This window comes from Fundulus heteroclitus, chromosome 18, assembly GCF_011125445.2.
Source record: "Fundulus heteroclitus isolate FHET01 chromosome 18, MU-UCD_Fhet_4.1, whole genome shotgun sequence".
NCBI lineage: Eukaryota > Metazoa > Chordata > Actinopteri > Cyprinodontiformes > Fundulidae > Fundulus > Fundulus heteroclitus.
In genome coordinates this window covers 4,240,952-4,254,288 of record NC_046378.1, presented here as the reverse complement: position 1 = coordinate 4,254,288, position 13,337 = coordinate 4,240,952, and the positions used below count along the sequence as shown (strand labels likewise).

General features: G+C 43.1%; 1 protein-coding gene across 1 annotated transcript in view; it reads right to left on the bottom strand.

Annotated features, from left to right (window-relative positions):
* The window catches only part of epha4l (eph receptor A4, like), a 67,828-nt gene that overhangs the window by 41,886 nt on the left and 12,605 nt on the right, over positions 1 to 13,337 (bottom strand). The window contains exon 2 of the mRNA XM_021316861.2: positions 1,514 to 1,669. Within this exon, the coding sequence (XP_021172536.2) occupies positions 1,514 to 1,669 (156 nt within the window). The remainder of the gene's footprint in view (positions 1 to 1,513; positions 1,670 to 13,337) is intronic.

The following is a 13,337-nucleotide window of genomic DNA, read 5'->3' as shown; positions in this document are numbered from 1 at the left end:
TCAGGTCAGAGTAAGACCAAGCAGCAAAAACTCCAGGTGGGCTTAGCACGAAACAAAAGACAAATATGTGGGAAAAAGCCCCCCGTGTCCACTGCTAAGTACAGTGGAGGATCTGTGATGCTGTGGGACTGATTCCCTTGCAATGGTACAAAACGAACATGGACATGTTAATCAGAAATCGTGTGCAATGACTGTCCTTTAGGCCACAGGGGTTTAACAAGGGGGATAAACGCGTGCCAATAATTGTAACATAAGGGATTTTGTCAATACAGTTATTTCCTAATATGAGATCCACTCAAATCAAAGTTGGATTGTTCTAAATGTTTTAGTGATCATTCTGCTGAAATTGTACATTTCACGTCTTTATCAGGGATAAGAATAAAATTGTCTGTCTGTACATCGAAGAGAGCCTAAACTGAATTCCGGGTTAACATCAAGCCACTAAAAGATGTTCAGCACAGACACATCAAATGAGACCAATGCAGGTTTTCCTGGGGGAATTTCTAAACAGCAACTCCTTATGTTGCTGTTGGAAACACTATCACCAGCTGTAGAGTGGCTTCTTTCAACAGGAAACAAGAAACAGTTTTAATAACAAATACCAAGAATAAATAATTCCAACTGGTTTTGTGCAAAAAAAACCAACAAAAAAAACAAAATCAGAGCATCAAGCCTTTTCTTTTCATTACCTTTTAAAGTTTTTTTAGGTGATGTTAAAAACATTCTTGTCCCATATCTGATTAATAACATGAAACATCAGTGATATTCTATGGCGCCTAAGATTTTATGACACGTTTCTATTTCAGTTTGCTAATGTCTGTGTATCAAAAATATACATAAAAAAATCTAAATGCAAAAGCAATGTACATTTAGCTCGTCCCTATGTGCCATACCAGGAAGTTGGAGGCCAACACACATTGCATGAGGTCAGAGGTTAATACGTAAGAGTGACTCACGCATTCAGATGAATCCAACAGAAGCTAACAGAGCAGTGAGTTCACTGTAAACTCAGCCCTGTAACACCGTTTATGAATATTACAATAATAAAATGTCTGTCAGGTTAAAGCGTACAGCTCAATGTTTTTTTCTTCTTAGAAAACTAGAGACGTGCTTGTGATGGAGATGTTTGTGTAATCTTAAAGCGACAATGTCCCATGCGACTGATTCACCAGCCGTTTGTTTTTATTTTTTGTTTACAACCTCCTGGAAACATTCAATTTCCAGTATTTTCACTGTCCACTGCTCTTTTTACAGTGAGCTGTAGCAGTTTATACCATTATTAGTTCTTCATGTCACCATGACTTATCATTATGTGCCACCTGCAGTCAGAGGACACTTATTAAAACCTGCAGCTGCCGATTTAATGTTTGTGCAGACTGATGGTGTGTGTGCACGCTGGGCTGTTTTTCAATGACCGGGTGAGGTTGATGATACAGATTACCAGTGCATGCTAGGAAGATGCTGTACGCTGCAATGTAGTAATGTAAAAGTACTGGAATCTGGGTGTACTTACGGGTGCAGGGCATGGATGCCGGGTCTGTTTCGGAGCGGAAGTATCCCTTGTCGCAGAAGCAAGAGGTGGAGCCCTCCCTTACAGAGTAACTGTGCAGTGGACACTTGGAGCAGGAGCCATCCGTGGCCAGAGCACGGTAGTAACCAATCTTGCAGGCTGGAAGATAACACGAGGGGGAAGTTTAGGTTATATATATCATGTAAACACAAGCTAAGACACAAAAAATATAATGCCTACAAGAACATCCAAAACTGCTGAGTCTAGTGATTTAGAAAGATAAAAAACGTTAGAAAATAAGAAAACCACAAAACAATAAACCTTTATTTAAAGCCAATCTTTCAGGTGTTTAACATTTCACTGTAAAAGGAGTGCCGAATACATAATTGTCTTCACTCTATGTAATTAGAGAAGTTGACAGAAGCTGTTTTCCAATGCAGGATAAGAAGAGAACATGCTTATCTTAACATTCTGTCAATTTAACAAAAAAAAATAATAATATGTTGGCAAGGCGCTTTCACTTTTTTGTCTAATGCCCTGTCTGTTTTCACCTTTCTCATAAACCTCTGGTCTAGCATCAACTGGAGTATTGGTTCCCATGTCATCTGACAAAAAAATAGAGTCTCAAATAACAATCTTTTGTCACTCTCGCACAACTTTAAACGAAGCTGTGGCAAGACTTGGCGCTGCAATGAAACACGAGTCCATGGCATCTCAGACAACTTAACAAGTAAATGCCACCACACTTGGCACAGCAGGAGCTCTGTCACTCTCACGAGGCTGTTTTTATTTAGCTGGGGTCCATAACCACACGCACATACACCTCCATCTAAAACGGTAACCTAAGTGACACTTCGCCTACTTTTGGCAACAGCGTTTGGCTTTCTTATTGAGCGACAGTTTGATTGGAGGTCCCGTCTTTCGAGGAGTTTCTCCTTTGTCTATCTGTTTCTGTAATGGCCGGGGGGAAACCTAGCAGGTTTATATTTCACCCCCTGAGCGCCGAAGCAGAAGAAGAGGACAAAAGACCAATTCTCGAAGAGGCGCGGTGCAGACAGCGGCAACACCGATTGGGCCAAATAAGCTGTCATTCAAGTAGGCTGCCATGTTCTTGGCAGTTAGAGAGTAATGGTAGGTAGCTGCAGTGTCGATCTGGGTCATGTTGAAGCTTGGTGACCAGTGTTTGTTAGTGGCTGTTCTATTGTAGTGAAAGAAGACCCTACGGATTCATGTCCAATAAAAGTTATTTACTTATACACTTCCAACAATCAGGCATAACAAAATAACTAAGTGATTTTGAGTGGGTCATCTTTTTTTGCTGCTAAAACAGCCCTGGCCCATTATGGAATGGGCTCCACTGGAACCTTTAACGTATGCTGCAAAATCTGGCACAATGTTTTCATCGGCAAATCCCATAAGTTCTGCAATTTGCATAGTGCCTTCATGGATTGGGCTTGTTTGCCAGCTCATTGCACAGATACTCAATTAGATAAAGATCTGGGAATTTAGTGGCCAATTAAACTCCTTAAAGTAATTGTTGCGTTTATAAAACTATGCCTGAACCATTTTGCTTGGTGGCAAAGCACATTACCCAGCTAAAAGAAGCCTCAGTCATTAGAGAACACTGTTTTCATGAAACGGTGACGGTGGTCTGCAACCATACAGCAATAGGTAACAATAGGTTAGGTGCTATGTGTCAAAGTTACATCCTAATGGACCAAAAGGTTTCTCAGCTGAATGCTGGTCAAGGCAGCAAATAGCTTACCTGACTCCGGCAGATAGATTTGCTCCGCATATCCATCTGGAAACCTTCCGTTGAAGTAATTTTGGGAAGGGGCGAAAATACTGGTTAGCTGATTGGCCTATGTTGGTGATAGACGGGCCAAATGAACCAATCAGATTCCTCGTCACTCGTAACAGAGCGACGACGAAAACACAACCACAAGCCAAGCTACTCTTGCTGCTGCAGGTAAAGGGTCGTTAGCTCAGCAAATAAATACTCTGTAATTCCAATAAAACTTGCTCGATAGCCACGCTAACGCTAGTTTCATCGGCTGAAGCCGCCATGTTGTTAAGACTGAACTGACGCGCTTCCCGTTGCGTCACACCTCAACCCGCCTCAAAGCCAACGCTGATTGGACGTTCGTTTGGTGAACGGCTCCAAATTTTCTTCAACGGAGAGTATCCAGACTGATCTGCGAGTGAAACCTCGAAAGCTCGCGAGATCAGGATGGTCTCACGAGGCTAGCAAATAGCCCCCACCTTCCTATCTTGTTCCCATGGTGCATCCTGCTGCCATGTGCACCCAGCCATCCAAGATTCAAATCTAGCCAACCTCTTTAATTGCTACATGGTGCAGCTCTGAAGCTTGCATGTTTGAGCTTTAAGCCATCATAACTGCCCCATGCACAACAAACTGATACACAATGTATTTTCAAACTTGTCAATCAGAAGCACCAGAAACCTCTTTACTAGTTTAAGCTCGTCTTTTGGACTGGCCCACAGAGATCAGCCTTCACTCCCCCTGTGCATCAATAAGCCTTGTCCACCCATGACCCTGTCCACCATTTTTTCCTTCTAACCACTGCAGATCAGGAAGTCCCCACAAGTAATACAGTTTTCTCATCCCCAGTAGTCTTGCCATCACAATGTGGCATTTTTCAAGCTCACAAAAATTTGTATATCTGTTTTAGGGGCAAAATGAGGTTGAAATGTTCTCTTGTTGCCTAATATATACCACCCAATAACAGGTGCCATAACAAAGCCGTAATCAGTCATCTCACCTTTCAGTGGTTACAATGTTATAGCCTGAATGGTGTTGGTTGGTGTGTGTCCCTTTAGTTGAAATGGCCAAACCCAAACTAGATCTCAAAGTACAGTTAATATGGTTTCCACACCACAGTCATAACTACATCCGAGGTTTCCACATCAAGTCAAGTGACTCCCCCCACATGTTAACCACAATAGAAATCAAATCAGCCAGCATAAACCACAACAATCAGAAAGTCCAAGAAAGCACTTATTCCACCAAGCAACCAACACGTTCACATTTACAAACAGCTGAGGAAAGCCTTCACAAACCCACCACAATACCAGAAAATCCCTCTATTGTAAACGTAATAAACTATTTGCTTCGCAGCCTCTGCTCTGGAGCAGCTGGATTAGCGTAGCAAGACGTTAACTGAGTGGGGCTAGCTCCTACCTGCTGAGTCGTTCTTTGTCCCGTTTCCACTCACTCAATCGGGACTAAATCCCTGCCGCTTCACTCGCTAACGCCAAGCTAAGGCCTCATTGACTGAAGCCTGCAGGGGTGAGTGGAGACTCCTCGTTTCTTTACGGTTTTACAAACAAAAAGATTGGAGATTAGTCGGAAGGTACTTTCAGTTATCTCTGTATCTTTGGGGGAAATCTCTCAAAACATCTGCAGACAAAAGAACAGCAGGATTTTTGGGTGTTGTTTTAAGCAGTTTTGACCACCTCAAGTGACAAAAATGCAAAAGGCGGTTTGTGCATGTGCGCTGACCAGAAAAGTGTCTGCAGTTTAGAGTGGGGTCAACCGGCTGCCTTTGATGCTAAATGCTGGAGGGAGAGTTAATTGAGTCCCAAACCTCGTGGTCTGTAGTGCCGTTCATCTTTAAAGCCTAAGACACAGCCCGAGATTGGGCTACCACCAACTGTGCACAGTTCATGAGATATTTGCTTGTCAAATATTAAGCCATCCCAGACTGTCTTCAGAGTCCCCGCCGGCTGTCCTTGAATTCTCGGTGCAAATCCAGACCCACAGAGATGTGCTGGCATCTTCATCTGCACTCTCGAACACCGGGGTTTTTAGAGCAAATGTTTGAAAATGTGAAGCCAACACATGAGGACTTGTTTATAGGAGCAATTGCCCTAAAGAAAGGAATGACAGAAGGAAAAAAAAAAAAGAGGTCGATATCCAAGTAAAGCTGGGGAATTTGCTCCCTATTAGGAGCATGAGAGTGTGTCTAAGGGTAGAAACCACAGCAGTGGGTGGTCCTAGAATCTCCCTTAAGACTCTCTGGATTTATCACTGTCAGGACCAGCCATGGCAAACCCCTCGATCTGCCCGAAAACACAGACACTTGAACACGTGTGTTCAGTTTGTATGGGATACGGGCTGAGATCCCACATCGTGTCCTTTTTGTAAAGCTCTCAAAAGTCGAACCCCATTTTTCCACACCGTCTTTTCGACACCGTTTCCCTTTTTTGCCCCTGTCACTCGCTAGTTCTTCTTTCATATTATTTTTTTTTTTCCTGACTCTCCCTCCGCCCTTCTATCTCTTTCTCCCGCTCTCCTTGGCATTCTCTCGGCAGGCCTCCTTTCAGACAGAAAGGGGTTTGTCAGGTGCCAAATCCTCGAGCTCAGAGATCAAAGGCAGACAAAGACACTGGTGACTTACTGTTCTATTCTGGAAAGGCGAAAAAAATGAAATCCCTCATAGACAGGGGCATCGCATTCTTCCCCTATTCTCTCCCTGCAGATCCTTCCCTCATTCTACTCTCTCCTCTGGATTTAACCCCCCCCCCCTTCTTTTTTTGTCAGTCTTTACCCTGTTCCCCTGCCCAGTCCCCATTCCTGTTGTCTCTGAGCTAAAGCCCATTGAGAGGAGAGGAGATGAAGAGGGCAGGGGGGGGAAGCTAATGAGTAGTTTTGCAAGTGTGGTGGGGATTCCTCTGGCTGAATTGGAAAATCTGCTCAAGACAAAGCGATCAACGCAGCTATCTACAAAAATAGGAGTGTTTAAAAAAAAGTTAATGATGCAATGAGAGCAACCCACATGCATGCCAGCTGAAGTTTTCTTCGGAGTGGCATCCACCCACACAACAGGCTTTGAACGGGCATACATGCTCCTGATACCGCCGCCAAATAAAACCACAACTACCCACACACCCACCCACTGCAGCCCACCTTGTGCGACCCACATACAAAGCCGGATAGGCAAGCTATGCCGCGGCCAACACAACAAAGTATCTGATACACCGGGGACTGAAACTGTGAGAGCACACCACAATAGCGCTCCAAACCTATGGGAATGTAACACCCAGCACACGGCGCACAATAGGTAGGCCTGCCCGGACAGAACAACAGCCGCTCTTTTAATCAGAAAAAAAAGAGATTTAAGTTCAATTGATGGCATGTTCCCTGCTTTCACGGTTTCACTTTATCTTCCTTAAGTGATGAAAAGTCAGGCTCTTTTTTTTTCCAGTCAAAACAGACAGTGAGCGCTCTTTAGAGGAGCAATCAGAGGCGTCCTCACAATGCAGCTCTTTGAAAAACCAAGCGATCAGCTTTCAGGCCTGGAGGCAGAGGAGAGCCTCTCCTTCTCATGCACCATGAAGGGCCAACCATCTCTATGCAGCACAGCCTCCTGCCATGTTTCTTTGTCTTCCTGTGGATTGATGATAGCTGTGGAACTCTTGCTACAAACTAACTCTATTTTTTTTTCAGTGTTCAGTCTTCTTGACCATGCAGCTTGTGACCATTTACAAGCCACTTCGTCTGACTGTGCAGAATATTAGACAAATAAAAAGCTTACGCATCAGTTCACCTGAGCGGCTGGGACGTAACCACAGGATAACTAGCAGCTGACCGCTAGCATCTGTCACAGGGACAGCAGGAGAGTGGAGCAGGTTAACTCATTAATTCCGTCACTCTGCGTTATTAATTACCTCCGGCCCCCGACAGCAACGCAGAGCCGCACGGCCGGCAAAACACATCAGCATGATGGATGAGGGACACACGGCCAGCGAAACTGATCACCGTGATTGATGACGTCCACTCGACACACGTCTTGACCTTGACCTGGATCGGGGGGAATAAGGTCACCCACTAGCTGTATCACCCTTTAACATGCAAATGGTAAAAGTCGGATGGTCACATCTGGGTTGACATCCTTACCAGTGGTAATGAAGGATTTAAACAAAAGCCAACAGGGCTAACAACATTAATAACACAAGAGCCAACATCGCTGACAATCAACCGCGGCTTCAGTAGTGGTGGCCGGTGCCGAGGGGAACGAGACTTGGCAGCGGTTTGTCTGTCAAACGTTGGATGATTTATAACTGTACATTAGCAGCACCAATCCATCAACTCAGTGATACCAGAAATGCTGCCCTCATTAAAAGATCTGTTTTCGGCAGACAAGAGCACCAGCCAAGGGCCTGGCTGATTAAAACACATTGTGACAATCAAAATTACCACAAAACTCAGCCCAGAAAGCAAAACAGGCCATACTTAGTAAGAAAAGTGTGCCGATTCCTTGGCTTTTTACCCCCATTCAAAAAATGTTGGTAAAAGAGCCAAGCTCCAAACTGGCGTTGGTTCTCAAAGTTTAAATGACGTGCAATCTAAGGAAAATAAATAGAAATAGTTGTTTCTTAGTAATCGTTTTTCCAATGGTGATCAGCGTTTGATTGAAATTTTTGGTTTAGTTGTGTCTGACATTTATAACCAAAAGTTCAACTTTCCAAGTTCCAAGAATGAACAACAAACAGAACATCAAATTTAGACGGGTCTCACAAGCTTTAACCTTAAAAGCCAAAATGGCCACCATGCATCTAACACCCAGGCCAGCGGCAGCAAGAAGCTGTTTCTCACCACTCACTGTTCATAGGACGGCAAAATGCCAGTAAATGTGTTGCTGTAGTATTTTAATGGAAGACATGAGAAAAAAAAATAATTTTTGTCATCCTAATGCCTTACAAATATTACTTAGTCTGAGCACAATAATAAGCAGATATAATATCTACTTCAGGGGTAAATATAGAAAGCCACCCGCATTTGTTCCTTTACAGTCCTCCACATTATTTTCCACCAGAGGTTCTAAAGGTATTTTATCACTGCACTGTTTTTTTAGAGGTTTTAGCACAGATTAATATGCTTGAAAACCCTTTTTGACACAGTGTGCTTAATTTTACAATACAATTTAGCTTACTTTGGTTAATTTGCTTTTAGCTTTAAAATAATTATCATTGCTTCTGAGTGGGACAGAAAGCAGCCAGATTACATTCCAGGGTTATAGGTAAGGAAGCCTAAAACCACGACTGTAAGATACTTGTATCGTATAAGTATATAGTAAACCAGCAAAGGTATGGTAAATGAATGTTTTACGTTTTCATAAACCATCTCTTTCCTGAATATGGTCATGTTTGTTAAGACTGTGAAGTGGAGCCACCTGTATTGTTCCTCCACGCGTTGCATAAGTGGAGAAAAATTGAAATATTGTTCTCAAGGCTTCCTGTTCACCAAGGTCTCCTCGTTCCTATTGACACGTAGGCCTCAACTTCCTCCCTAATTTGTCCAGCCCGGTTTTAAGAAGGAATATTAGCACAATGGTTATATCGTGAAAATCTAAAGTATTCCACCCAGCAACTTCAGAACGTACACAGCCACTCCTTAAAAATGCGGTACAAGCTTCTGGAGGTGAATGTAAGGAAATGAACCTAACACTAAAGAAAGGTCCGAGAGGGAAAGGACAAACACAGAGGGCAAAGTGCTTAAAGAGCATAAACAACTAAAAATGAGAGGAGAAACAAAAAAAAAATGGTCCCATCTTTCTTTGGTGAAATCCTGCTGGACTAGGACATGATGGGTTTGTGTAGCTCAGATTGAGCTTTTCTGTCACAGCCAAGTTTGGGAAGGGGGCACCACCAAAAGCTGGGCATAGAGCCAACAGATTGAGGGCCTTTTGTGACTTAAGATCCACACAGCAGGTGGATAATTGACCATGATTCAAGGCAAACAAGGACAGAAAATATACCCTACCCACCAACAGAGGCTTAGAAACCTCTGCACACCTGCACACACTCAGGTACGGACACAAAGCCCTTGAAAAGCCCTCTGCGCTACAGATGCACTGTGCAGCACCACCCATGCATGCAAATACACAAACACACACACACACACATACATGCACTGAACAGGCAGGTTTTTTTTTCTGAGAACAGGTTAAAGAAGGGGGACAGCAGCACAGCAGGGACAATGTTCGATAAACAGACAGTCACATCATTGTGTCAGACCAATTTTCTCAAGGTCTCCAAAGGATCGCCTCTCATGTTGGACTGCGTGCATTTGCATATGTGTGTTTTTAGCATCCTTTCCTGACATTGTTTACAATGAAAGGAGCTCATTTCGATTTCCATTATCAAAATAATAACAGAAAAATAGGCTGAAGCATGGGAGGGAAAGGGAGGATGCTAATGTCCCCGCGCTTGCACACGCTGCCAAACAATTGGGAGAGATGGACCATTCTGCTCACGGCGAATCAAGGAGAATGGGACAGGAAAATGGAGGATGTGTGAGGAGAACACGACAAGCACACACTAAGAATAGGTGAAGGGGAAGAGGAAGCGATAAGGAAGCAGATTGAGAGGGGCCCTCATATCCAATTTGGTAAACAAGTATGAACCATGTGTCGTTCTCTAATGCAAATCGATACCAAATCAGAGCAGAACAGAGAGAGACGCAACACGCTCACTACACAGTTTTATTTATTTACTGTGCCTTAATTGCATCTGCAAACGTCTTCCCTTTTTTCCCGCAGCTTTACAATAAATCCTTATTGGTTAAATTATTCTGTGTGAAATCTCTCTCAAAAGCAATTTAAAAAGTATAATCCAACCAGATAGCGTATTTAATGTGGCCTGTAAAATCATTTTAACCCTATGGATGTGACCATTGTTGTAATACATCATTATCATGTTACAGCCAGGGTGATCATTACAAAGCAGCAAAAAGCTTGGCTTTGATCCGAATCAATACCTTGGAGAACCACCAGCTCCAAGTCTTCTGTACTTCTACAAAGTGATTTTTTTGCCTGTACTTTTAGCTTATGCCGGGCATCCACTGTACGATATTTTCAATCGTGGTACTCATATACAGCTCAAACTGTACGACGAAACTGCAGGGTTTAAAAGTTCACGATACATGTTCTTACACTGTGCGGCCCAACGCTCTGATGCGACCTGACTGCTCACACAGTGCGTTCAAAAACCACCCGTCAGACTCAGCCCCGTAGAGAGATGGTGCTACTCGGACTCGCCTACCCGGATCCAAAAAATTCTCGCACGACTGAAGAATCGGCCCGAAAAGGGCAAAAACTCGTACGGTGTATGCCCGGCTTTAGGCTTAGTCAGACTGGATGCAAAACGCGTCTGTTATTTCCATGTTTTACCACAGATTATTTAGTGAGTTGGACTTTCACTGGGCTGTGTCTACAATGGTGCTGGATGGTTTTGCAGCCCCTAATTGGTTCACTTCTGGGATTGCCCTTCATTTGCCTCCATCCATCTTCCAATGAATTGTGGACGGCCTCCCTGTTCGTATTGAAAAAAAAATCTTCTTTACAGCATGATGCCTGCCAACACGACTATTTACCAAGGGGCTGGTGCGTTCAGGGTCAAATGTAGCAATGAGATATTCAGTTTGGATAATATTTCATGATCTAACACTGCTTTAAACTTCTCCATAACTTTCTCTCTGACCTGCCTGCTGTGCTCATTGGCCCTCATGATGCTGTTTACGAACTAATCTTCTCTGACAAACCTCTGAGGCCTTCACAGAAAAGCTAGATTAAGCTCACCTAAAATTACACACAATAATAAGATGACTTCTGAAGAGAAATGATTGCACAGTGTTTTTTTTTTTGTGTTTTTTTTTTTTGGGGGGGGGGGGTATCATAGTAAATAGGATGAATACAAATTTTAACATTTGTATTTGTTAAATACACATGTAAAGCATTTCTTTTCCACCTCACAATTATGCACTACCTTGATTTTCCTCTTTTTTTTTTACTATGATACACAATTCCAGTAAAAGAAACTGCCGTTTATGGTTGTAAGATGACAAAATGTGAAAAAGTTAAAGGAATAGTTTTTTTTTTTTTTTTTTAAATTTTTGTGTTTTTTGACCAAACACACAAGATAAAACATATCTAAGGATTTTTTTTTTAAACAAACTGATCTGAGTAAAACATGGCATTTTCATACATGTATCTGTTTCGCTCAAAGACAGGTCTTGGTAGAAGCAAATCTTTCTTGACGGATCATTTGAGGAAACTGTACAGAACCAGCAGCGCTTTTGGCCTGAATAGTATGAAAAATGACTTGTCTTAGCGCCATTACCAGTAAGACACATTTCCAATCTATACCCAAGTCCGTTAAACCCTGTTGGGTTTTCTTTAAGTAAAATAATCTGATTTTCCATAATGACAACTTCCCGACAGCAGGACATTGTGGTGAGTCAGATTATAAACCCACCTCACGTTCACACATGACCTACATTATGTGGCGCACACATCTGTCAGCGCTTAAGCATACAGAAACACACATGCAAAAACTTTAATTGCCTAGTTGTCTGTAGTCTCAAGGGCAAGTTTGACATCAGCCTCCTGCAGTTATTCTGGAAGCAGCGTGATGGGACGTGAGGAGGGCTCGCAAAGGGTCGAGTTGCGGGTGAAAAGGAGAGTATTTTTAGGTTGTTTGTTTAGGTAATCTACAGGCAGCTCCCAGACGACAGCCTGTCTGGGGCCTCAAAACACCTTCTATTGTGCGGGCGTGCATGTGTGTGTGTGTGTGTGTGTGTGTGCAAGGGCGCGAGTCCCTGAGAGCAGCACTAGTACTGTGACGCTGCTGTGCGTGTGTGTGTGTGTGTGTGTGTGTGTGTGTGTGTGTGTGTGTGTGTGTGTGTGTGTGTGTATACATACTAAGGGTACATAAAAACTTTCTCGGGTCAGTAGCTCTTCAACAGCTCATGTCAGCTCAGCGGTGGTCTCCAGTGTAGGTGTCAATGCAGAGACCTTTACCCTCTCATGATGTTGCCCCCTCCAGGTTACTTTCCTTATTTTTCTTTTTTTTTCTCTCCCTCTTTCTCTCTTTCCAAACACGATCGAGGTCATTATCGTCACGCAGGCGGAATGGCTTTAAAACGGGACCCCTGGTTTAATTTGGTGTGTTCTCCTGTTAGCGCGGTGTGCTTTGGCACGACGACTGTGTCCATTTCTAAGTCAGAAACACACAAGAGTATGCATAAATGTTGCTGAGCTGTCCATGCGTAGCATTCTCTAACCACAGGCGGCTTGAACCTGGCCATCCGTAGTCTCGGGTTAATGCTGCTCGGCCAGGCTGGCCATGCTAATGTGTGTGTCTGATGTGGGCAAAGGCGCACAGGTAGGGCGATTATGAGGAGATACCAATTACAGAGTGCGAGGTTAAAATGAACAACGTGTTTGGGTTGCGTGCAAACTGGATTCTGTGTAATGTTGGATTATTGGTTCCCTCCGAGCACATGAAAAACCCTCGCTTCTTATCTTTTGTTATGTATCCTGATCTTAATGTGTGAATTAATCTAACCACTTGCAATATAGTATTCAAAACACTATTTCCAAATTCTGTCACTTTACATAAAAACCAACTAACTTACTATGTGTGATATTTCTTGATAGATACACTACTGAGTAGTGCATAATTGTGACGTTGAAACAAAAAACTATAAAGGGCACCATGCCTTTGTATTCAGTTCCTCTAATTTTGTTCATCTAAACTGAGGTTTATGTCCCTTCTCTTCCAAAGTCTCATCTTTTGTAGCTGCAACTCCTCCACAGTTATCATGGATCTCTGCTTCTGAAGGTTTTGGCTGCTTTGGATTTTATTCACCAGTATCATAATAAATGGGGCTGCACACCTCACTTTTCAGATTTTGCTTTGTAAAAAATGTTGGCCGTCCACAGTTATGTGTGACTTTGTGCTGGCCTATGAGGTAAAATCCCAATACAAAAACACTAAGTTTGGGGTTGTAATATGGCAAAAC